Raw genomic sequence first — 25,540 nt, 5'->3', positions numbered from 1 at the left:
GCCTCAGTCTCTATAATTTACCCAGCACTTTGACTAACATTGTCTCATTTGACCCCTTACAAAAGCTGAGGGGGTAGAAGCAAGTTAGGCATAAGTTTACCCCCATTTTGGTATGTTGAACAATGTGCAGAGGCTGAGTTGCAAGTTCTGAAAGAGCTGGGACTAGATGTCAGATTATCCCCAACAGCATGGCTCCCCAGTAGTCATGGTAACAACCAGCCTATCCCCTGGGTCAATTCCAAGAGGCTTTTCAATAAGCCTTCTCCCACATCCAGCAGGTCGTGTGTTCTAATCCTTGCCTTGGTGATGGCCAACATTCCAGGCTGTTATGTCTTGAGCAGGCCAGTCAGAACCAGGAATTCTCCAAGTGAAGTGTGGGACCACCTGATGGGTAAGCACCCAAGGAGGCTTGTTAGACATGCGGGCGTCAAGGTCCCATCCCAGACACACTTCATTCGAAAACATTTGGAATTTACATTCAAGTTTTTCCCTCATCATCCATACTGAAGTAGCTGATCTAGTCTAACCAATCATTGTAGTAGTTATTGTCTTCATAGATACTAGATAAGCACTTATCACTGTTTATTGTCTTTCTCCACCTCAGAGTGTAAATTCCAGGATAGAGACCTTGTTAGTCTGATTGCCAAACCCTGCTTCCTAGAACCCTTTCAGGCCCTCACAGTACGAGGTTAGTAAATATTTATTGAATGTGCATTGAAGTTTGAAATCACTGTCATTTAACACTGGTTCGTTATACAGTAGAGAAACTGAGGTCCACTGAGGAAGTGACTGCTGCAGAGTTGTAAGGAGCAGGGCCAGGGCCAGGATAAAATCTCAGATCTGAGTCCCAATCACTTTCCTTCAGCTCCGCCCAAAGCAATTCTTTAGAAAAAAAAACATTTCCTGCTTATGAATATTCGGTTTCGGGGGCCTGGCCAGGTTGGGGGCTGTTGGTAATTCCGTTCCCACTTAGTAGGCACCCTTGTCCCCAAGGGTTAAGGGCCTGCCTTCGGGGGGGGGGGGGGGGGGGGGGGGGGGGGGGGGGGGGGGGGGGGGGGGGGGGGGGGGGGGGGGGGGGGGGGGGGGGGGGGGGGGGGGGGGGNGGGGGGGGGGGGGGGGGGGGGGGGGGGGGGTCCGAGCGTCGAACCGAACTCGGGGCAGTGTCCCGGCCGGCCGGGGCCGCGGGGAGGAGCCGAGTACCGCCAGCGGAGGTGCGGGCGGCTCGCCCAAGGTCACCCGGGCGGGGCCCGGAGGGGCCAGGCTCGCGCGGCGCCAGGGAGCTGGAGGCGTCGGCGCGTCCTCGAGGTGGATGGGCACCCCTCTCCTTCACCCTGTAAATCAGGGTTGACGTTAATGGCTCCTTCTCCCGAATTTGGAGCACCTAACCTAAAGAGCGCGAGCAGGCCGGATCGGCCGCGTGGCCCGTTCCCATGTGCTCCACCTGCGAACGCTCTGACGTGCTGGCCCTTTAAGACACCTCCCCCTCTTCACCCACCCATCTCTCCTACCCCTCTCAATGCCCTCCCTCCCGAATTGCATCAGGCACGTGCTCGCCCCCGTCCGGTCAGAGCACCCCTCACCCCCAGCCCGGGAGGTGCTCCGAGGAATTGGAGGCGAGGGGCGGGGTGAGGGGCGGGGCCGCGAGGCTGTGCGCGCGCGCTCCCGCCGCCTTCGCCCGCCCGCCGGTGGCCGAGGGCCGGCCTCGGCGGGCGCGTCCCCGCGGCGCCGTCCCCTCCCCTCGCCCGCCGCGTCGCGAGGCGCGCGCCCGCCCGCCGCCTGCCGCGGATCGCGTGGTCGCCTCGGCTCTCCGCGCCTCTCCCCCGTCCGTCCATATTGCTGCAGCCCCCGAGCCGGGAAGCCCGGGCCGCCCCGGCGGCGGGGGGGAGGGAGGGACGGGACAAGAAGCCTGCCGGGCTCGGGGTGGGGGCGCCCTGCGAGGAACGGGCGGGGGGGGACGCGCGCCGAGGAGGCCTGGACCGCAGAGTGGGGGGCCTTCCTCCCCCCCCCGCCCCGCCAGCGGGCCTCGGATCTACGGCGGCTGCATCCGACCGCGAGGGGGGCCGCGCCTAGCGTGAACCCCGACCCTTCTCCGCAGGGACTAGGGCCCAGCGCCCCGGAGGAAGGCGTCGCGGGTGCCCTGAAAGCCAAGTTCGAGGCGGGGGAGGCAGCCTCGGGCGCGCCCGGCTTCTCCGGGGGGGCGGGCGCGCAGATGGCCACTCAGGTGGAGCCGCTGCTGCCGGGGGGCGCCCCGCTCTTGCAGGCCGAAGAGCACGGGGGTCTGGTGAGGAAGAAGCCGCCGCCGCCGCCGCCCGAGGGCAAGGGCGAACCCGGGGCGAACGTCGTCGGCGGGGGGGAGCCGGACGGCGGCGCCCGGAGACCTCGGCCACCCTGCGCCAAGCCACACAAGGAGGGCACCGGGCAGCTGGAGCGCGAGAGCCCGCGGCCGCCGCAGCCGCCCGGCGCCGAGGGCCTGGCCGTCAGCGACGGGGAGGAGGGCGGCGGCGGCGAGCCGGGAGCTGGCGGAGGAGCGGCCGGAGCCCCGGGCGCCGGGCGCCGTGACTTCGTGGAGGCCCCTCCGCCCAAGGTGAACCCGTGGACTAAGAACGCGCTGCCGCCGGTCCTGGCCACGGTGAACGGACAGTCCCCTCCAGGTGGGTCTCCCTGTTTGCTATCTTGTGTCCAGGGACCTCTTCCGGGGACTTGGGCGTCCCCTCCCCCAGCGGCCTTCAGGGCCCGGGGGTCCTCCACTGGTCGTGGTGACTCGGGATTTTTTCTTTTTAATTGTTTCTTGGGTCGCCATGCTCTCCTTCCCGACCTACTAGGGAAGCTGCCCCTGCCGGAGGGCCCAGCCCCCGGGAGCCCACGGCCACCGCCTGGGCCTCAGCGGTTAGTGGGCAACGGCGTGGTCCGGGCCTACCTCGCCAGGAGAGGGTGGGCGCTGGTTTCGGTGAAAAGGGGCCACCCGCCCTCCCGCGTGTTGGGTGTCGAAGACTGTTTCTAGCCTAACCCCTTCTTGGGAAGCCCCTCTTTCCACCCCGCTCCACACTCCCCGTTTTGGTAGCGTAGCGATCATCCCCATGTTGTAAATGTTTAATGAGCATATGTCATGGGCAGCGAAGCGCCGGGTGATGAGTTCATATCGACCACACGGATTCGGGATTTAAAAGTTGAAAGTTTTGTTCTCTGCTAGATGATTATAGGCGGTACAGTCGCCATTGGTGACGGGTTGAGGGGTCGGTTACGGGGAGAATGATGAGAAGAGGAAACCCAACGTGTCATTGAATTCGGTGGTTTCCCTTCCCGATCCCGGGGACCTTCCGCCTCGAGAGGGAGCCGGATGGCGAGTGTGCGGGGATCCAGTTGGGGGTTGGCGGAAAATGTGAGGCGAGGAAAGGGACATGCGGCGACACGAGGGGCGTGTGGCGGCGGGGGAGGGAGTGGCCGGGCTGGGCGGGCGGGTGACAGTTGGGCGCCATGCGCCGCGCCGCCCGCCCGTGGGCTGCTCGCGGTCGCTGGGCCTGTGCGTTCGGCGCCCGCCGCCGCGCTGGGGGTGGAAGGCGGGTGCGGGCCGGCGGCGCGGCGCGGCCCGGACTGTGCGTGTGCGCGAGTGTGAGTGCGCGGCCCCCCTTCCCGGCATTCCTCCGCAGCCGGGACAACGTGGTGCCTCCCCGCGCGGGGAGCGGCATGTGACCGCCGGCCGGCGCTCCCCGCGCCCTCCCTCTCCCTGCTCGGATTTTCGGTCCCGAGGACCCGGCCCCCTGGGAGATCCCAGCGGAGCCGTGTCAGCGTGGGGGCTGGGGAGGCGGTGCAGAATTTGGAGGCTAGTCTCGGCCTCCCTTTGCCGAGACTCCTCGCCGGATTGGGTGGGGGGCGCGCCCTGCCGCCTCCCTTTGCCGGCGTGTCGAAGCACAGCGGATGTGTTTTGAGTCCTGTTGAAGTGGACCAGTATCCAAACTCGCTTGTAGCTATAATGACGGTCTCTGGCCGAAGCCTTAGTGCTTTTTAAATACTCCACTTGCTATAGTGGTTGAGGCTGACTGGTTTAAACCATCAAAATGGGGAAAGTTGAAGAGGGAGCTTAATGCCTTCACGTTCAAGGGATTAGAATCACCCTTAGTCCTAGGGAAACCAGAACAGCCAATTCTGAAGATGACATGTTGCAATTTTTATTTCTTTTAAGGTTGCTTCATTTGGAGGAGGGGACATTTGGGGTTTACTAATAATACCTCAAACTGCGTTCTCTTCCTTCTGCCCTCTCTTCCCCCCTTTCCCTTCCAGAACCCTCTTATGCAAAGGGCAGTGCTGAAACCTCCCATTTTCTTGCATATCCCTCCGGATCCACCCACAGAGGGAGGGAAAGCAACTTTTAAGACACTCTTTGGCCCTCCCCCCTCTTTAAACTCAAAGGGGTATAATCATCCCCAGGAGAGAGCACTCTTCAGAAGTTTAAATGGGGCTACTCACCTTGGCTGCTGCTGCTTAGCTAATGGTGAACCTGCCTTGTGGGTTTTAAATCAGCCATGACATCAGGTGGTATTGGGTGCCTGAGCTGGCATTTTGTGCAAGTGCAGGGGCCCTTGGTAGGGTGCGTCACTGGGGTTATTGATCGTGGGAAGAAGACAGCTTGGCTGGCATCTTGCCTTTCCCTGGAGTGGAGAAGCCAACTTGCTTTAAGTGCCCAAAGCAAAATTCTGAGTCTGGTAGTTTTGCTCTGTTCTTGTTTTTCTGGACTCTTAAGGCAAGAAAGTGTTTTGTTTACTCGTCGGTTTTTGAACCTTTGGACTTGTCTTTGACAGACTAACTCTCAATTCAGTAGCTTCTCTGTGTGAATCTGTTGTTAGGGCTTGGATGCTTTTTGAGGGAGAATTTTGTGATTGAATTGTCTGTATGGTTAGAGGGTGGCCCCTTTGGAGTCAGCCTGGACCGCTAAGGCCATTCTTCAGCCCTGATTTTATTTGCAGCTTGGACAGGCTTAAATGTGACACCAGTGTAGTGGCAGTGTGGTCTTGGTAAATTGTGTGTTCTGTGATGCATATGTTTTTGGGAGTCTACAGAAATGAGTGCCTCATAAGCAAAGCTAAAAGCTTTCCAAAGCTTGCTGCAAATGCCTATTTTTAGCCCTCCTTTTGGCTCAGATGCTAGTGTTTTAGTTCTTTAAGGGACACATGCAGTAACTAGTAATAAAAGATGTTTTTCAATATCCCCCTTTCTTGTGCTGTTTTCTATTCTGGTTTAAGCTTCTACATCTTACATTTGTAGTTTTCAAGTCAGGATTTGCATTTTGGCTCTTTGTATTTCCTTGCCTTCTAGAATATTTTGAAGCTATTTAAAATTTTTCCCTTCTTCTAGCTGCAGCTTTTCTGAATATGAGAGAAGCAGGATGGGAAATGATACATGCATTGAACAAGCAAAGGTTCTGGGATTAAATGTCAGCTCTCCCACTTGTTAGTTGTGCCTCCTTGGGCAAGTTACTTAGCCATTATGTGTCTGAGCTTCTCTGTTTGTATAAGAAGGATTAAATTATGATTTATTTTGACTCTTGGGATTCTGATCATTCACTGTGGTGATAGCCCAGTGCCTGGGAGACTGGGAGACTATGGGGCTTTCCAGGATTTTTTCTGGGTCTCCATTTTTTTCCACCTGTAAGATACGGGGGAGGGGGTGGACAATGCAGTACTTTCCTTTTCTGGTATTGTGTCACTAGTCCATGAAATGTATGGGATCCATCTCCTTAAAAATGGAGTTTTGCTTATCCACAGACACAAAGGGCATGTGTGGATAATGGTAAAGGTTGCTGATCCAAAGAATTGGCTCTTTTTGCTTTGGAATGTGGTATGATGAATGTTTTAAAAATAAATTTTAATTTGTTTATTTGCCTTTCGTTAAAAGCTACCTTTGGGAGAGTGCACATGTGCTCTCAGGGCTGTGGGGAGAGGCTGTAACTGAACTTAAGTTTGCTTTGCTAATTCACGTGCAGTGGGTTGAGACTTGAATGTGTCGTCACGACAAGCTTCTACCCACCCCAGCAGGGGGAATCAGTGGGTTGATTGTGTGGCACCTCCAACTCCATGTAATAAGAAAATTAAGTAGTGCTATGGTCTTTTTCTTAACTTTAAAGGAAAGTCTAGGCAGGCTGTCAGCCTTGAGTATTTATGTTCTGGGCATCACTTTTTGTGTATGTTCCTTTGAAGTGTAGCTAACTGATGGTACAAAATAAAAGACTTATAAAATCCCAGCTAACCCAGGTCAATTCCAGGGATTCTCCACCCCACCGACCTGGCCCCAAATATACCTCTACTCTCTTTCTCTACTTTGCTTCCTGGGTTTAGGCCCTTGCCTAGATTCCTCCTTGTTGCACTAGGGTGGGGCATCTCTGTGGATCTGGAGTATCACTTTTCATTGTGGCATCAGAGCCACTCCAGACCCTGGCCTCTTCCCTCGCCACCTTGAGAAGTGGACTGGGAGGAAGCAAGAACTCTCTTTGCCTTGGAATCATACAGTCTGAAATTTTGAGTCTCAGCCTCACTTGTTTTGCTGCTGCTGCTGCTGCTGCTGCTGGTTTTTTAAATTGAGGTATAATGGACATATTCGTTTCCAGTATGCGACGTAATGATTTGATATTTGTATATATTGAGCTTTGCTTCTAACTTGCTGTGCAATCTTGGGTGAATTACTCAGCCTCTCTGAGCCACTGTTTTCTCCTCCTCAAAATGAGAATATTGATAATTAACTATTTCTGAGAGTTGTAAGAATTAAAGAAGATAAAGTTTATAAAGCCCTTAGTATGATGCCAGGCACAGACCATCTAATAAGTGGTCTATCCAGTAACCGCTGTTTAAAAATTTTTATAATAAGTGATGACCATTATTAAGTGTGTTCATTCCGCTTCTGATTCTGCTGCTGACTAGCTGTGTGGATACCAGCCACCCACCCCCATGCTTTCTCTGCCTCTGTTTCTTCATCTGAAAATGAGGGAATCTGATTAGGTCTAGATACCTTGAAAGTATTTTTAGTGTCAAAAAACCTTTTTTTTTTTTTTTTTCAAGAAACCCTTTCCCCAGAAAGAAAGAAACCAACACAGCTTTTTATATGTGTGCATGTATATCTGTTGTAGTGGTTAACAACTCCAGTTTTGAATCCCAAGTTCTGAGAGGGCTAGACTCTGCTGGCTCCTCAAAGCTCGGTGGATTACTTGGGGTGCATAGCAGACGTTGCGGAGCAGGCAGACGTCATGCACCTTGCGGTACCATAATAGAAAGCACACGGCACTGCTTAATGAAAATTTCCCCCCACCAAAGAAGAACTGAACCCGCCCTAGAACCGTGGATGTGTAGACACAAAGGGACAGATTGATTGACCATGAGTTAGCAGTTATCTAGTTTTTGAAAGGGGAGCAATTCTACAGGACAAACTATCAATAAATGACCTTTTTAAAAAGGGGAACTGTTACAGACGAAAAGATGTGATTCATCAGTCAAATGCATTGCGTGGATCCTGATTTGAAACAGTTTCAAGAAGATATTTTGGTGACAAGTGAGGACATCTGATCACTTTAGATGACTATGAGGGACTTACTTGTCAAGGGTGATGAGCTCTGTAACTGTGTATATTATGCACCCTTGGCTACAGACTGCTAGATTAGCCTCCATAAATGAGGGTTTAAAGCTGTTTTCCTGCAGTTCAAATTCCTTTCTCTTCTAAAGAAAGCGCAGCAGACCCTCTGAAAGGGAGGTGGGGGTGGGGCATTTGAGTTTTCTACTCTGAGAAGTGAGTGCCTGCTGGGGAAGGAGAGTCCTGCCCATTCAGGCTAGGGGTGGTCTCAGCAGACTGAACCCTGAACCTCCTGAGGGGTGGAGTCTCCTGGCCGACCCACCCACTGTGTGCTGTGGGACCTAGGCTAGAGTGAGCATTTTAGAGCTGTTACTCAGCACTCATTCCCTCCCAAAGGGAGGCGGGCAGGGAGAGGAGGAGGAGCAGGCCTGAAACCACAAAAAACTCTTTAAAATGGAGAGCTTGGCAGATGGGAGTGCCCCTGTTAGCAAAATCCCGAGACAAGCTCACAAAGAGGGTAATTAGGGTGCTGGGGCCTTGAGAGGGCTTACAGGTGCCTCAGTCTGGGCACACAAACACCCCTGGCTAGTCCAGAGTTACCTGATAGAGTGGTCAGGAGAGGGGACAGCCTTACCTTGCTGGGGCTTCATGAAAGGAAGTAAGTTTTGGGGCACTCGCTAATGAAAGCATAGGAAAGAGCCAGGTGAAAGAGCAGAGGGATAGGTGATTTGAATCTGAACAGGGGCAGAGTACCTGTGTCTTTTTTCACTTGGTGACCTTAGCTTGCCTAACCTCTATTTTTCTTCTACACAGAATGGGACTAATCTCCTTGCTGAGATTGTTTTGAGGATCAGATTAATCCAAGTCTGGGATAGCCTAGTTCATTAGTTAAAATGTCCCACACAGCTGTAAGTGATTTATGTACCAGAAGGTGCGTTCCAAAGCCAGGTCTATGTACAGTAGTTTCAGTGATTTCTTCTGATGAGTTATTCGTGACTTTCCTAACTGAGTATGGATGATCAGGAGTTAGCTTAATTTTCAGGTAACGCTATTTGTAGAAGTTACCAGGGCCTTTTGGCCGCCTTGTGGCAGATAGCCTAGGGTGGCTCCCTGAGGGGTTTTCTGAGAATTACAGGGACAGTCTTGACATGTTATCTTTCTTTTGGCTGTACTTTGGACTGGCAAAGCTGTAGGTGTGGAGTGTGAGGATTGTGGGCCTTTATTGATGAATTTAGTAAAGCCAGCCATCTAAATCTGTCACATGTAGTGAGGGGCTTCTCCACCTCAGTATGAGGTACTGTTAGTAGACCCAGATGACCCCCTCCATCAGAGGCCTTGTTTATAGGGCACTTTGTAATAACCCTCCATACTTGTGGTAACCACCTTATCCTCCAGACATGCATTCCAGTAATTCAAGGTAGGCTTTTCTCTTCTGTACTTGAAAATGAAGTTGCAACCCTCTCAGAGGAGCTGAAGTCCCACCATGGCCAGGAGCCTTCTGGATGAACCGTCCACCTGGGCTCTGTATGGTCTTTGCTCTCCTTTTTGCGTACACCGGCTTATTTAAACTCCTGATGATCCCAAGATCATTAATAGTGATATCAGACTTACCATTCACTGGGTCCTTCACACGTTCTAGCCCATATAATCTGCTAAGAAGGTTGCGTTTTTATTCCAGTTTCACAGATGAGGAAAGTGGGATTCAGAAATTAGTAAAGAACTATCCTCTTAATTGCTAGGATTAAGAGTTTTAGGGTCATCCTTGCCACCTCATGTTTAATTTACCAGTATATCCTTTTGGCTCCTAAAAACTGGGTCCAAAGCTAAATAAACACTTCTTACCACCTCCTTTTTTGCCAGCCTGGTCCATACAACATGGCTTCTCGCCTAGATTGCTGCAGCAGTCTCCTATCTGGTCTCCTGTCACTCTTGCTCAAGATCCTCTCATGGCTTCTCATCATGGAATAAAATTCCAACTCCTTTGAGTATCCTCTAAGACCCCACTTGTTATGGCTGCCCACACCACCCAATCCTCCCATGCTCTAGCCTTATCTTCCACCACTTTTCCCTTCCAACAGCCTTGCACCTTGCTTTTTCTAGAGTATGTTGTGTATTCTCTGCTTTAGGGCTTTAATTCTGGAATGCTCTTTCCTCAGCCACGTGGCTCCTACTGTCACTCTCTTCAGGTTCCTGTTCAAGTAACACTGTGATGAAGAGGCCTTCCCAGACCACCCTGTATAAAATAGCAGGCCTCCATCCCGTACCCTGGATCCCCATTCTTCCTACCCTGCTTCGTTTTTCTTCTTAAACCCTTAATCACCATTGAGTCAGGGGCTTGGATATTTGGCTACTGTTGATTCCCTGCATCTACAACATGCCTGGCACATAGTAGGCAGCTCAGGAGCTCAGGCAACACTTAATTAGTGAATGATTGGATGGATCTCATACTTTGACAGCCTCACAGAGCACATTTCGAGAAGATACCACAGTGAATAACAGATCTGCACTGGGAAAGAAGCATATGCACTCACAATTGAGTATGGAAGGTGCTGTGTAAGAAGATGGTGGGATTCTCTGGGAGTGTAGGAGGGTCACCCAAGTCAGTCTAGGTCAGAAAATTCTTTCTGGAGGAAGCAGTAGCTAAGTCACTTGAAATGGGAAGGCTAGGTAGGAGTTACTTGAGAAAAAGCCTAGAAAGAAAGCTCATTCTTGGTAGAGCAGAGGCCTTGGGGTTCAGGGAATTGAGTAAATTCCCTGTGCCTGTACTCTAGATGACTTAGACAAGTTGTGATTTTAACTGGAAGGCAGTGGAAAGCCGTTAAAATTTTTATTTTATTTCTTATAGGAACCAGAGAACAGCTTATTTTTTATTTTTTTACTGTTTGTTTATTTTTGAGAGAGAGAGAGCGAGCATGCGTGTGCAAGCAGGAAAGGAGCAGAGACTGAGACACAGGATCCCAAGCAGGCTCCAGGCGCTGAGCTGTCAGCACAGAGCCTGACATGGGACTCAGACTCACGAGTCACGAGATCATGACCTGAGCCAAAGTTTGACGCTCAACCTACTGAGCCAACCAGGCGCCCTGGAAAGCCATTAAAGAGTTTAAATGAGAGAGTGGCATGGTCTGATTCTTTCTTTTGAAAGATTACTCTGGCCAATGAGAACCTCTTAAGAATACATGGTTTGGGGTTTCCTGTCTGATCCTTTGGGGCAAGGTTCCCAGATTAAAAAGGGAGCAGATTTCCAAGTCATTCCTGAAGTGTTGGGCAATTATCAGCTGTCCTTCTTTAGGCGTAGAGAGCAGCTCCAGTTTATGGGATTTCTCTGACCTTTCAGAAGGCCGCAGTAGCTGGAATGCATCTCAGTTGCCGGAAGAAGCACAGTTTCTGATGTACTGGCCTAAGCTGAGCTCATGCTTGAGCCTCCAGCCTGCTTGACACTGATGGAGCAGGCGAAGCAGAAAGAGGAGGAAGTCCTAGAAGTAGTGGCAGGGGATAAGCTTGCAGGTGGCGTGGCAACTCCCACCCCCACCAGGGGAGGCGCCTGTGTGGCAGGACTTCCTAGACTCACTAGGCCGCCTGCTGTCAGCTGCTCTGCAGCCTGGCTCTGCAGGCTTTTCCACAGATAGCCGCGTGCACAGGGTTTCTTTTAGAGCCACCTCTCCTCAGCTTAATTCAGTTGTTTTTAGACTTGTGCTGGGAGTAGTGGTTCCGCATTTGCCCACAAATAGGCTGCTATAGTGAGTCTCTGAGAATGCAGGGCTCTGTAGTCAGGCTTACCCAGCCCAGTGCTCAGGCTCAACTCTCTCCCCATTGCTGTGCTCTCAGGGGCTGGGATTTCCTTTCCCTTTTTTTGTAAGAGGAAGAATATGTAGAACTGGAAGGGACCCCAGAGGTCATTGAATCTAAACCCCTTGTTTACAGGTTGTGTACCTCAAGCCTAGAAAGGAAATGGGAGTTGCTCAAGATCACAGTTCAGAGAAAGGCAGAGACTTGAATCCAAGCCTCTTGGCTCCTACTTCAGTTCAGTTTTCACTCCACCTCTGGAGAAAGAAGTAGAATGGGGTGGCTGAACATTGCCTTTGGAGTCCGTCAAGCACAGTTTGAGTTAGCTCCAGCCACTTAGCAACTGAGTGCCCTCAGACAGGTTGGTAACTTTTAGGCTTCAGTAAATGGTGTTATATCTGGAGTCCTCATGTGCTAGAGTCACTGCTGAAAATGAGGTAGTTGAACATGAGAGCTTAGCCGGAGCCTGGCAGATAATAAGAAGTTATAGTTCTGAGAGTGTTGAGGATTTGGTTTTGACCTAAGTCTTTTGCACACAGAGCTCAGTAGCCAAAGCCAGCCTTTCTTTGTCTTCCTGGATCCCCGGCCCCTTGATCCCTTCTCTTTGGTCCTGAGCATACACAGGAAGGCAGCCCATGCTATTTCTTAGAGTCAGCTCTTCAGACCTTGTCTTGGGCTGTCAGGCATCTCTGTGGTAGAGGGGGATTAAAGAGTCACTGAGGGGTTATAAGCCTGTAGCAGGAAGCCCACATTGTGGTGCTTAGGAGTGCACTAGCAATAGAATGTCAGAGAGAAATGGACTTACATGCTTTGCAGTGAAATCCCCCCCACCCATCTTTGATGTCTTTCTCCAGCCTTAGGGGTGTATGGGGGAGCAGAGGCCTCTGCTTTTCCTGTTCTCTGTATACGTATTAACAGCAGCATGAGGAAGAGATACTAATTTTGTACATGGAATAGCCTGGCTTAGGTTTTCCCCGAAGTGGAGCTGAGTGTAGGGGTAGAGTTTGGACAAGGTGAGAGCAGAGTTGGGTGTGGGAAGCCGGATGCTGCTGCTGGGGAATGTGGGAGGGAGACAGGAAATCAGGAAAACACAGAGGAGGCGGAGCTCACTGGGATGCATGCACCTTTCTATGAGGATGAAGGAACTAGGACTATTTTCCCCAAAGAATCAAAGCTTGGGGTGGGTGGAAATGCTGGCTGTTCTGAAGTATAGCATTTGAATAGACCTACTTCCTTTGGCCCTATGGCTAGAGCTCTGATGGCAGGTGGGAGGTAGAGGGTCAAGCAGTAACTTTGAGCAGTGCCCCAGTATGGGTTCGGCTGCTACATGGGAGGTACTGAGTTTCTTGATATGATAATAATTAAACCGGTTGGATGGTGATGTGCTCTCTCTGCAGCTGCAAATCTGCAAAGTGCTTGCCCAGGTTTGTTCATTCAGAAATTTTTGAGTACTTGTAGGTGTCAGGCCCTGAAATTCACCATGGGTAGACAATTAGGCACTGTCATGATGGGACTTAGATCCTAAAAGGCAGAAGTCACAAATGGGCATTCCTTATCTTATGTTCTCAGGCCCAGTCCAGCCTGCTGACAGGTTTTGATTGGTCTTGCATTTTAAAAAGAGTTTAAAGTAATCACCTATATTTTAAAATTAAGAAAATTTATCTGGAAACCTAGAAATTTGGAGGGGTAGACTCCATATGCAAAGAAACAAACAAAACCCATTGAATTTTGCTTGTACTTTAAATAGATGAATAACATGGCATGTGAATTACATCAGTAAACCTGTTATGGGGCACCTGGGTGGCTCAGTTGGTTTTGCATCTGACTCTTGGTTTTGGCTCAGGTCATGATCTTGCAGTTTGTGAGATTGAGCCCCGAATCAGGCTTTGTGCTCTGTGCTAGCAGTGCAGAGCCTGCTTGGGACCCTCTCTCTCTGCACCCCCCCCCCATAAATAAATAAACTTAAAGAAAAATTAACCTGTTACAGAAAAAAAATGAGAAGACCCAGCCACACTGAATTTTTGTTCCTTTGTGACTGTTGTCCAATGGCAGTACCTACCCTCTTTAGACAAGGACACCAGCATGGAGCCTGTGGGCTCAGACTTTGTATGTTTTATTGTACAAGGCAGAGAGAATAGTAGTCTGTCCAGCCTACAAACTGAAGAGCATCAGTTCTTATAGGAGAAGAGTTTGAGAGGAGAAGGTCGAGAAAACCTAAAGGGCAGAAATTGGAGTCTCTAGAGGGGACTCTATACCCAGGACACCGCTAGGTATTGTGGCCTGATGCCCCAGAGCAGTGATAGAAAGCTTTCTGAGACCTAAGGGATGGGGAAACCAGCTTACGTTAGGTCCCATTGAGCCTTCACTCTCCTCCATCTGTGAAATGGATGTGGAATCTAATCCTAATCTCTAAGGTCTCTTCCAGCTCAAACACTGTGTAGGTGTGAGAGCAGCTAAGGCAGATGTTACTAGGTCTCAGATGGAAAAGGAAAAGATCCTTGATCCCTTGTGTGTGCATTGGTGTATTGAATTCTTTTTGGGGGCAGAGACACTGGAGAGAGGCTTCACCAAGGCAGGCCTGCTTCTCATACCATTTTTGGTGTAAGCGCTGTAGTAGGTGTAGGATAGAGAACTCTGGGCAGGAAACTGGAGACCAGCCTTCTAGTCCCAGCAGTTTGGTTCACTTACTTGCTAAAACACTTTGGGCAATTTACTGAAGCTCTTTAGATTTCTTTTCCTCTTCTGTAAATGAAAGTGGTTAAGCCAGAAGACCTCTCAAGGTCCTTTCCTGCTAGGGTTTAGTTTGATACATCAGTGTGGAGATGAAGACTACAGTGTGTTGAGAAAGATTTCATCTAAAGGAGATTGCTTCCCCCCACCTGATTAGACTGACTTTAGTGTTAATCCTGAGAGCTTGGCCAGGGCTGTGGTTTTTCTACCTAGGATTTTTCTACCCAGACATGAGGCATTCTGTCTTCTGCTTCTGGAAAGTGCTGGGCAAGATAAGCTGCCCCAGAAGGTTAGGAGTATTCATAGCAGTATGTAAACAGTGGTGGTGCCTGGGTGTCTCAGTCAGGTAAGTATCTGACTTCAGCTCTGGTCATGATCTCACAGTTTGTGAGTTTGAGCCCCACGTCCGGCTCTGGACTGATGGTGTGCAGAGCCTGCTTGGGATGGTCTCCCTCTCTCTCTGCCCCTGTCCTGTCCATCCTCATGCTCACATTCTCTCTCTCTCTCTCAAAGTAAATGAATAAACTTTAAAAAAATACACCAAAAAAACGCCCCACCATAGTAGTGGCCCATCTCTTGACAGAAACGTTCTTGAGAAGATTCGCCATCCCGTACCTGGTTACACTGGGTTACTGCTGAGACCCACCCCCCCTTCTTCTGGCCCTGAGATTTAGAGCCCATGTCTGGTGGAGATCAGCGTCAAAGTATTGACAAGATCAGTGGACGGGAAGCTGGCCCATCTCAAGAGATTGAGTATTCAGGGTCATCAGGCTAATCAAGAGAAACACCAGAGCTTGAGCCTAACCTTCCTTTGTATGAAAGGAACTAATTTGGCTACCACCAAAGTGAAAATTATTCATTTAATACATTTATTTGAGTAACCTACTGAGTATTAGGCCAGGGCAATACTGATGGGAACAAGGCAGAAGGGAGCTGCCCTTGTAGTTTACATTTTAGTGGGGGAGACCTAGTAAACTAACAGGGTAGTTCTTGCTATCTATTGCTACATAACCAATCACCCCAAACTTGGTAACATTAAAAAACAACAACAACAACAACAAACAACCATTTTGTTCCCTGATTTGTGTGTAGGTCAGGGTTAGGATAGGACTCAGCTGGCTGATTCTTTTCTGTATGGCAGTGTTAGTGTAGTGGGTGTCCTGGTCTGGAGGGCCCTCCAGACTTCACTAGCATTTTTGGTACTGTAGCAGGGATGGCTGTAAGGCTGAATTTAGCTGGAAGTGGAGGGCCCTCAGGTGCCCTCTCCAGCATGGTGATTTCAGAGTAGTAGGACTTACTGTGCAGTGGCTTAGTGCTCCTAGACAGAACTTTCCAAGTGACAGGAAGTAGATGTTGTCAGTATTCTGAGGTCCTGGACCTGAGCACTAGCGCAATGTCACTTTTACCATGGTGGGATGATACAGATCCCAGATCCTGCTGGGAATGAAGAGATGGAGTCATGGGCCCTGCCTTTCAGTGGGAGGAGTGTCGATTTGCAGGCATCTTTTTTTTTTTTTTTAATGTTTTTTATTTATTTCTGAGAGAGAGATAGACAGTGTGAGCAGGGGAGGGTCAAAGAGAGAGAGGGAGACACAGAATTGGAAACAGGCTCCAGGCCCTGAGCTAGCTGTGAGCACAGAGCCCGACACGGGGCTTGAACCCACGAACCACGAGATCATGACCTGAGCTGAAGCCGGACACTTAACCAGCTGAGCCACCCAGGTGCCCCTGCAGGCATCTTTAATACCAGCTTCTGGTAATGGTAAGGGCTGTGAAAGAAAGAGTAAGGCAGTGTGCTAGAAAAGTGTTGGAGTTTTGTGGCTGAGGACCATCTTCAAACACCTCATCAGGGAATGCCCGTAAGGGTGAGTGAGCCAAGATGGGATTGATAAGGAACATGGTGCAGAGTATTCTTGCCTGGAAGAACTGCAAGTACCAGGTGGCAATGAGTTCAGAGTTCTCCAAGGAATGGACCAAGAGGCCTGAGTGGATGACAGGTGAGAGACTCAAAAACTCCAAAGCAAGAAGTCTTGGGAGACCAGCTTAGGGAGTTTGGATCCTGTTCTGAAAGCATTGAGAGAGGTAGCATGATATGATTTCTGCCTGAGAGTTACTTTGTTTTATGCAGAATGGACTGATGTGGGGGGCAGGGAGAGGCCAGATCGGAAGCAGGGAGACCTCTTGGAGACTTCTACAGAAGTCTAGGGAAGAGGTGGAAAGGCATGGAAGATGGCACAGTACCAGGCCTGATTTTTTTTTTTTTTTAACCTTACTGTTTTCCTTTGAGACTAGGCTACATTAAAGAGGAAGTTTTCTGATTGCCGTTTCTTACTTCCTTCTATCTATCCAGAAGCCAAATTATTGTTGTATTGTGCCCATTAATAAGAAGATGGCCTGACGCAGGCAGAGGTCATTCCCCTGGTTCTAGGTCTCCTGGCTGAATGGCCTGGAGAAGTGTTGGTTTTTTGCCTTGCTTGGCGGCCCCCCGTACCCCCTCCCCCTCCCCCCAGGCCTGTCTGAGGCAGGCTCCATGCCCCAGGGTTGAAGTGGAGTGAGAGTGTGGGGGAATGACATGGGGGCACCAGTGGGAGCTCTGGGGAATGGAGTACAAGCCCAGCACGGGCTCTCAGTGCCACAGTTTTCTGTTCCAACATCTTGTCAGAAACCGTGGTGGCTTTTTAGTTTCAGGTAAGATCTTCAGGGTGGGGTCAGAGCAAACTGAAAGTCTGTGGATCCAAGTTCTGTTTCAGCCCTGCTCTCTCGTTTCTTCTGGCTGGACCTTCATTTCTCGCAGCTTGTAAGAAGGGATTGGGACCTGTGCTTACGAATGCATTGCTCGTCTGTCACTAATATGCTTTTATCGTGTCCCTGTACTTAGCCAGATGTCCCAGAATCTACCTCATGAGTAGCTTGCCTTGAGGACAGATACACCAGGGAGCCAGGCCAGACTGCCCCAGACCCTCCACTCCTGACATGATTATCAAACTTGTGAGCCACCCACACCATCTCATTCATTATCTAGGTTCATTTCCACAACTCTGTGGGATCTACAGTTATAATCCTCGTTTTACAGATGAGAAAACAGAAGACTTCAGAGAGGTTCAGTAATTTGCTTCAGGCCATGTAGTATTTAATAAGTAGCTGGGATTCCAACCCATAGTAGACTGACTCCAGAGTTCTGCAGTACTTAGCATCTGGCTTTGCATTCTTCTAGAACACAGAAGCATACAGACCTTACCTGGAAAACAGTTTCTGGGAGAGAGACAACCACACACATCTTCAGGCAGCAGGAATCTGTACGGGACTCTAATGGCCCAGCCTGAAAGTTCCCAGTTCTGCCCCCTGGCCACCTTTAGTGGGTGTGAGCAGGCCCTGGAACTTCTGATCTTGCAGAGGGGCCCTGGCCCCTCTTCCTCTTCAGCTCTGTCAGGACACGTGCAGCCTGCTGGAAAGAGCCCTGCTGACCTTGTGGTTTCTCAGGCCTGGCCTCTGGGCCAATTGGAGGATGGGAGGTGGCCCTCTACAGGCACCAGGAGGCTCTCTGGCTCTTCCCAAAGGGGATGGGGACTACTGTTATGTGTTGGGCCTTTTAACTTCTTTCAAAGGGGAAGTCTTTTTAGTTTATTCAGGCAACACCAGTTCATAGTAGAAAAATGTCCACCAGCCACCATAAACACTACTAAACAACCACGTCCTTTTAGACCATGTTGCCTAATAGAAATACAACACAAGCTATATATATATAATTACAAATTTTTTTAGTAGCCATATTTCTAAAAAAGTAAAGACCGGTGACAACTTAAATGACATAACCCAAAATAAGAGATTATCATTTCAACATATAATGAACATAAAAATTATCAGTGAAATATTCTATAGTCTTTGTACTAAGTCTTTGAAGTTTGGTGTGTATTTTATACTCAAAGCGCTTTTCAGTTTGGACTAGCCACAAAACAAGTGGTCAGTATCCTCATGTGGCTAGCGACTGTTGTATTGGACGGCACATTTCTATACTTTATTTTAACTGGGTGATATGTATATGTATTAAATATATATATACACATGCTTTTTTTAAAAAATGGGATAATAATATCTCATGAGCTGTATTCCCCCTCCCACCCCACTTAGAAACAGAGGCTTTCAAGGGCAATTATCTGCTTAACCCTCAAAGCAGGTCTTGGTAATAAAGGAACATTTTCCTGGTGACGGAGGTTAAGGAGCTGGCAGGCACACACCCCATCTCTTCTGCCTCTGAAGCCTCCACTCCTTCACTGCCCCCTGCAGGCACCTGGAGTTGATCTGAGAGCACTGAGCCCAGTCCAGAATTCACATGCACCATGTGCACATGCCTGCACACACCCCGCACTTTGCTGAGGAGAACAGGCCCACATCGGGGAAGCTACTGACTGAGGCTGTCACGCAGGGATGCAGGTTTCAAACACAAGCACACTAATGCCCAGGTCAGTGTTCTTTCTGCCACACTCCTCTGCCCTCCAACAGCTTACTGCTTGGGTTTGCAACTAGCCAGAGTACAAAAGGAAAACCTGTGTGGGGTGGGCAGAGACATTCACTTGGGTTTGTTCTGGGGTGCTCCCAAGCCCACAGTACATCCCCAAGGGCAGCTGGTCAGCAGTGGCGAAAAGAACAGCTAGGCTAGAGTAGGTGCAGAAAGGGATATGGTTTGACCTGGATGAGGTTGGAACTTAGAAATCTGTAAATAATTGATTAGTTTGTCAAACCACCCTGCCCCCCTGATGCTATTATTACAAGGATGTACTGCTTCACACCAGGCCATTTCTGTGGCAAGAACCTCAATTCCTTGGCAGGTCTGAGATCTTTAGGAGCCTTGTTTCATTCCCCACCCCACCCCCACCACAAAAAAATTGTGCTTCAGTTTTTCAGACTGTAAAATGAGGCTCCCTTCTAAGTGTATCAATTATATGCCACTGGCCACCTCCTTTCCCTTTGTAGGAGGGCTGGGGATGAGCTACAGACCTCGGATTAGCCCTCAGGTAACGGGGACTGGGTTGCTTATGAGTAAGAGTTTTTTGTTTTTTGTTTTTTGTTTTGTTTTAGTTTATTTATTTATTTTTGAGAGAGCATGTGCAGGAGAGGCAGAGAGAATCCCAAGCAGCCTCCTCACTGTCAGCGCAGAGCCCAGTGCGATGCTTAAACTCATGAACCCATGAGATCATGACCTGAGTTGAAATCAAGTCGGGATGCTCAACCGACTTAGGCACCTAGGCGTTCCGATGATTAAGGTTTTGAGGATCCAGGGGTCCTGGCCTTCTCCCCCATTATTGTAGCACCCAGGAGCACAAGTGAGCCAAGTCTCCACAGTCTGGGAGGGTCCTGCTCCAGGGAATGAGGAGATGACTTGGTTTCCACTCCTTTGGGAGCTCTATTGCCTAAGGTAGGACACCATCCAAGATGGCAGCTACCAAAGCTGAGGATTCTGAACCACCATTCATTGATTTATCCTAGGGTCTAGTCTAGTCTTCATCAAGTCCTTGGATTGAAAGGACTGGTACTGCCTTTGGGATAGTCCTTAAGACTTTAGAAGAGTTTACAGAACACTTTATCTGTATTTCACAAGTGCCCTTGAGGTTGGTGGTCGTTGGCTCCCTCTTATGGAGAAATTCATTCTCCATAGGCTTAATGGTAATTAAGAGACCTACCCAGGGTTAGAGTTAAAAACTGGCGGAGTCAGTTGGTTTTTTTTTTTCTCCTTTAAAGCATAACTAATAAGGAAAAAGTAAGCATCATCAATTTTCCTATTAAATAAGATACTACAAGGGAGGTACTTAGCACAGTGACAGTTCATACTAAGGGTTCAATAGTAACTCTAGAAACATTTTTTTTTTTAATGTTTTTTATTTATTTCTAGGAGAGAGAGAGAGACAGCGTGAGCAGGGGAGGGTCAGAGAGAGAGGGAGTCACAGGCTGAAACAGGCTCCAGGCTCTGAGCTGGCAGTCAGCACAGAGCCCGACGCGGGGCTCGAACCCACGAACCGCGAGATCATGACCTAAGCGAAAGTCGGACGCTTAACCGACTAAGCCACCCAGGCGCCCCTCTAGAAACATTTTTTAAAAAGATGTTTGACTCTGTCAATCTTTCCAGGAGCTGTGAGCACAGCAGTTTGTCCACTGAGCTCGAGGCCCTTTGACCAGGCATGGGGAGAGGAGTATAAGGGCTGTGGCAGTCTGGGAATGCTGGACTTCTGGCTGGGAGTGGAGAGGCTGCTGAAGTTCCCCATTGGCTGCAGCTAGGCTTGAGGATTCTCTGGAATGTTCTCTGCCATTCCAAGCCTTCTCTATCCCACCTCCTGATTTGTATCATCACTGCCATTGCCCCTCTGAGGTAGCAGCTCTTTGGAGATTGTAGACTTGAGGAAGACCAGAATCCAAAGGGGCCATGGAAGCCATCTGGCATCTCCTTTCTTAGAAAACTGAGGCCTCAGTCTCTTGGCCAGAGTCTCCCACATGGCACTAAGGAAATCATGATGCTCATGCTGGGTCTTTTTTCATTCTGCCTTGTTCTTTTCAGGGAAAGAGACAGGAGCCCTTTGCACCGGTCAGTGCTACAGGAGTGAGGATGAGGAGAGGATGAGGTCTGGCAGCACCAGCCTCCAGTGCTGACAAGCACACGCAGGGCCTCCTGGGTCTCTCCTGGGGCTCCAGCTCACCAGCCTCCAGCTCTCTTCCCTCTCTGACATCGGCCTGCCGATGACACACCCTGAGCCCTCAGAAGCCAGGAAGGCGTGCTCAAATGGAGGAGGTGTTGCCCAGAAATGCTCTAAATTTCCTGAAAAACAGGCCCACCCTTCTACTCTCCTTTACTGATGAGTTCTTTCAGCTAGAGCATAAAGTATGGTTCTGGGAAGGGTGGGGGCATTGAGCGAACTTTGAGAACTAGGTACCTGGTAGGAAGCTCACCTCAGAAACTGAGCTTGGGGTGGGGTAGAAAAATTTGTCATTGGCCTTTTTTAAAAAATATTCTGCAGTGAATTTTATTGAATTCATGGGGAGAATTCCTTTATGAAAAATAAAAAGGTTGTACAGCCCTGTTTTGTGAGACAAACCAGTGATGAAGCCTGCTCAGATACACAGAGAGATCTCTAAACTTCCAGCATAGTAGCTAACAAATACTGAGTGCTTACCGTGTGCTAGGCCCATTTCCAAGTACTTCACAAATACCAACTCATTCAATCCTCACAGTCCCACTAGGTTAGAAACTAGTCCCATTTACAGAAACCCAGAATCACCAAGATAGAAGAGCTGTTGGAGCCCAGGCTCATTTTTTTTTTTTCTCTATTTATTTATTTTGAGAGTAAGTGAGCATGACCAAGGGAGGGGCAGAGAGAGAGAATCGTAGGCAGGCTCTGCTTCTCAGCACAGAGCCCGATTGGGGCTCAGTCCCACAAACAGTAAGGTCATGACCTGAGCCAAATCAAAAGTTGGACGCTTAACCGACTGAACCGCCCAGGCTCTTACCCATTGCACCACCTTACTGCTGGGAGTAAAGTAGGCAGTTTTCCTGATTCCCAGCCCAGTGTTCTTTCCACAGAGGCACCCATTCCTTGATTCTCACTTGTGTTCTTGTATTTTGTTCTTCCTGGGACTTGCCTTAATCCCTCTAGAAGAGCCCAGGCCTAAGGGTTGCAGATCTTTTCTGAGGTGCAGATCTTTTCAGTGGCTTTTGGACTGAAAGCATGTTGAGTCCACCACGCCCATACTAGTTTCATGGGCTGGATCCTTAAGTCTTACCTACTTTTATATTCACAGTACATAGTATGTGTTATATAGTTGAGAAGAAGAGTATTTTTTTTAGTCATTACCAAACAGGATGCTCATAGGAGACCTTGCTAATTGATCTTGGGCTTTTCTTGAGCCCATTTGCTGCCTGAGGATTGTCAGTAATAGCATCCCAGGCAGTCAAGATCAAGCAATCACATGTAGAGTTTCAGATTAAAGCCCTTGTATAAACTGGACCCTGAGAGCATAGGGACTATCTTGTTCACCACCACTCCCCCAGTGTCTTGCATGCAGACCCCTCAAGAGGCAAGTTACCAGTGGTCAGGTGACACAATAGGCTGGTTGGGACATAGGGCTAGGATCTCAGAAAACAAGTTGATATTCTTGGGACAAGTCAGGAAGCTCGCTGTGTTTCAGTTCTCTGTTCTGTAATATGGGGGAGAACCACGTCTATCCTTCCTACCTCATACGGTTTGAGACTTTGACACCACGAGGGGTGAGGAAGTATCTTACAGCTGATTAACCCTGGTCAGCAGGCGTAAGGAAAGATAGTTTACCTGGTTGGGTGGTTTATGCTCTGTTTAGCTCTCCTGTGCCCTGTAGCCGGGTCTGTACAAAGTCCCTGCTTTTTCCACTCCCCCCTTTCCCCTCTCTTCCCTGTACTTTGTCCTATAAGGTGTTTACAGTTTCCTCCATCCTTCCCTTTCTGATCTGCTGGAGGAGGCAAAATCCTCTTGGGCTGGGTTCTGGCAAGGGCTTGGGCCTTTGGTTTGCAGGATCCTAGAGCATTGTCTTCAATAAGCAGTGCTTTGATTCCTGACTGTGCTTTGCCCTTCTTCCCCCATGCTGAGGGATGGCATCCCCACCTGACAGGTAAGCTCATAGGCTCAGAGAAGTAGATTCTGGTGCTCATGGCTTCAGTCCCCTGTTGGGCCTGCAGGTTTGAGCTGGAGACCTTTGAGAACCAAATATTGGTCTCCTACAGTGCTGAAGGAGGCCTAGGGTGGCCTGAGATTTCAGATCCTTAGGGTCAGATACTTTCTCACTGCGTGACTTTGGCTGGCCACTTAGTCTCTGAAACTGGGATAGTAATTCCATCATTGTGAGGGTAAAAATGCACAAAAAGCCCACAACAGGAAGCTTGAGGTGAATGCTTAGTAATGGTAGCCATTATTGTGTAGCAGACCAAGGCCTCCAGCATTGGGTGAGCAGAGAGCAGGCTTAGCCTAAGAGAGTGGAGGCTATCTGGCTCTTAAAAGGAGGCAGGCAAACAGTTCCCTTCAGAGCCTTCATGCTTCTCCTTCTGGCACAGCCATAGTTTGGAGCCTATTGTGAAACTGAACCCCAAACCCAGCCCAGATTGATCCTTTGAGACCTCCCATCTGTCAAGACACTCAGCTTGTGGATTCTTGGCCTGACCAGTCTTGTTTCCTGATGCTAGAGATCGAACTGGGGTAAATGGAGGGGATGTGCTTCTCATGCACCCCTCCTGAGGCTGCTGTTGGTGTGTGTAATTAAAACATGCTCCCTCCTGCTCCTGTGAGGCAGGTAATTTCTGTCTGCAGAGATGAGACCCTGGACTGGGGGTTGGAGACCAAGATTCCTTCCCAGCAGTCTCAGTTCTCAAACATTAATTGGCATCAGCGTTGTGTCAGAAACTTGTTAAAACTGCAGATGCCTAAGCTCTCCCTTCCTTGCCAAAATTATTCCTGGAGCGTGAGGGAATTCCAGGAATATGCATTTAAACCAAGTCTGCCCCTCTTCGCCAAGTGGTATTGCAAGCCTGCTAGCTTACTGGTCCCAGTTTCCACAGCTGTGAGGTGAGGGTTTTTCATATACCCTGTGCTTAGAAATTCCAGCTGAGTGCAAGGTTAATGGGTAGCAGGCTTGGGCTCCACATCCTTCGGACCAACCCTGATAAGTCAGAGCATGCAACTCTTGATCTCGGGGTTGTGAGTTCGAGCCCCATGTTGGGTGTAGAGATTACTTAAAAATAAAATCTTTAGAAAAGAACTTAAATATACCTTTTAAAAAGAACATAAATGTAAGTTTAAAGATTATTAAATATTTTAATTTTAATCAAATGATATTAAACAATTATAAATGTATGGGTATATAACATATTAATTTTAATTAATATAAAATATTAAAACAACCCATGTACCCGCCACCAATTTAAGAGGTGCAGCCCTAATTTTAAAATATTAAATGTGGTGTTAAAAAAAATAAATAAAATTGGCCTCTCTTTTGTGGCACCTCGGAGGTGGTAGGCAGCCTCCGAATGAAGCTGAACATCTCTTTCCCAGCTACTGGCTGCTAGAAACTCCGTGAAGTGGACGATGAACGCAAACTTTGTACCTTTTATGAGAAGCAAATGGCCACAGAAGTTGCTTCTGACGCTCTAGGGGAAAAATGGAAAGGCTATGTGGTTCGAGTCAGTGGTGACAATGACAAACAAGCCTTCCCCATGAAGCAGGTGTTGTGACCCATGGCCGTGTCCACCTACTGCTGAGTAAGGGGTATTCTTGCTACCGAACATGGAGGACTGGAGAAAGAAAGCGCAGATCTGTCCGGGGTTGCATTGTCGATGCCAATCTCCGTGTTCTCAACTTGGTCATCGTGAAAAAAGGGGAGACGGATCTTCCTGGACTCACTGATACTACTGTGCCCTGTCACCTGGGGCCCAAAAGAGCTAGCAGAATCCACGAGCTTTTCAGTCTCTCAAAGGAAGATGATGCCCGCCAGTATGTTGTGAGAAAGTCCCTAAACAAAGAAGGTAAGAAACCTAGAACCAAAGCTCCCAAGATTCAGCATCTTGTTACTCCACATGTCCTCCAACACAAACGTCGGCACATTGCTTTGAAGAAGTGGCGCGCAAAGTAAAACAAGGAAGAGGCTGCAGAATATGCTAAGCTTTTGGCCAAGAGAATGAAGAAGTTATCCAAAGAAAAATACCAAGAGCAGATTGTCAAAAGACGAGAGCTGCTTCCTCAAAGTCTGAGTTGAGTCAAAAATGAGCTTGTTGTAAGAGGAACAAATATATAAGATCAGAAATCAATAACTAAATAAATAAATAAAATACTAAATGTGGTGTGGTTCTGGTAACCCCTATGAGAATTAACAGTTGAAACTCACTGGGTTAAATTTAAAAACTTCCAAGTGTGTCCATCTAGATAAAACCTGCCTTAGAATTACCTAGCAGATTCCTGGCCCCACCATTTCTGAGCAAAAATCCCTGGAGGATGCGACCCAGGAATCTATGTTTTGATAAGCTCCTCAGAGGATAGGTAATTCTGCATATTAAAATCTTAGGGCTGAGGTACTTTTGTAGCAGTGGTTTTGGAGGTAGATTGTGCCTCTGGAAAGCTGGCTTCAATTAAGTTGTAGTTAGGATGATCAGTGAACATAAGGATAAAAATCAAAGCATGTTAGGCCTGGAAAGACTACAGATGACAGCTCCCCTCCACCCCAACCATGGGCCTCTGAATGGCCAGACTGAAGACCCCAAGGTGGAAACTTATGTTAAGCTCCCACAGCAAGGCTCTCTAGCACCTGTGCTGGTACTGGCCTTCAGTCTCCTGACTCCTAGCCCAGGGCTCTGCTCACTACCCCCCTGTCATGGAACGTGGACCAGTGGTCCTTCCTTCCTTCCTATGTGGCCAGGTTTAGCAAATAAAAATACCAGACATCCAATTACATTTGAATTTCAGATAAATGGTGC

General features: G+C 49.0%; 1 protein-coding gene and 1 pseudogene across 2 annotated transcripts in view; both read left to right on the top strand.

The window, feature by feature from the left end:
* Positions 1 to 1,800: 1,800 nt before the first annotated feature.
* LARP1 (La ribonucleoprotein 1, translational regulator) overlaps positions 1,801 to 25,540 on the top strand; it is a 55,563-nt gene continuing 31,823 nt past the window's right edge. For both annotated transcript variants that reach the window (XM_039257459.1, XM_039257458.1), the window contains exon 1: positions 1,801 to 2,651. In XM_039257459.1, coding sequence (XP_039113390.1) covers positions 2,210 to 2,651 — 442 coding nt within the window. In that variant the 5' untranslated portion in view covers positions 1,801 to 2,209. The remainder of the gene's footprint in view (positions 2,652 to 25,540) is intronic.
* Positions 23,990 to 24,877, top strand: LOC120248981 (annotated as a pseudogene).

This window comes from Hyaena hyaena, unplaced genomic scaffold (assembly GCF_003009895.1).
Source record: "Hyaena hyaena isolate Hyena2069 unplaced genomic scaffold, ASM300989v1 scaffold_619, whole genome shotgun sequence".
NCBI lineage: Eukaryota > Metazoa > Chordata > Mammalia > Carnivora > Hyaenidae > Hyaena > Hyaena hyaena.
Note: the sequence above shows the minus strand (reverse complement) of the source record. Positions and strands in the feature narration are given on the sequence as shown.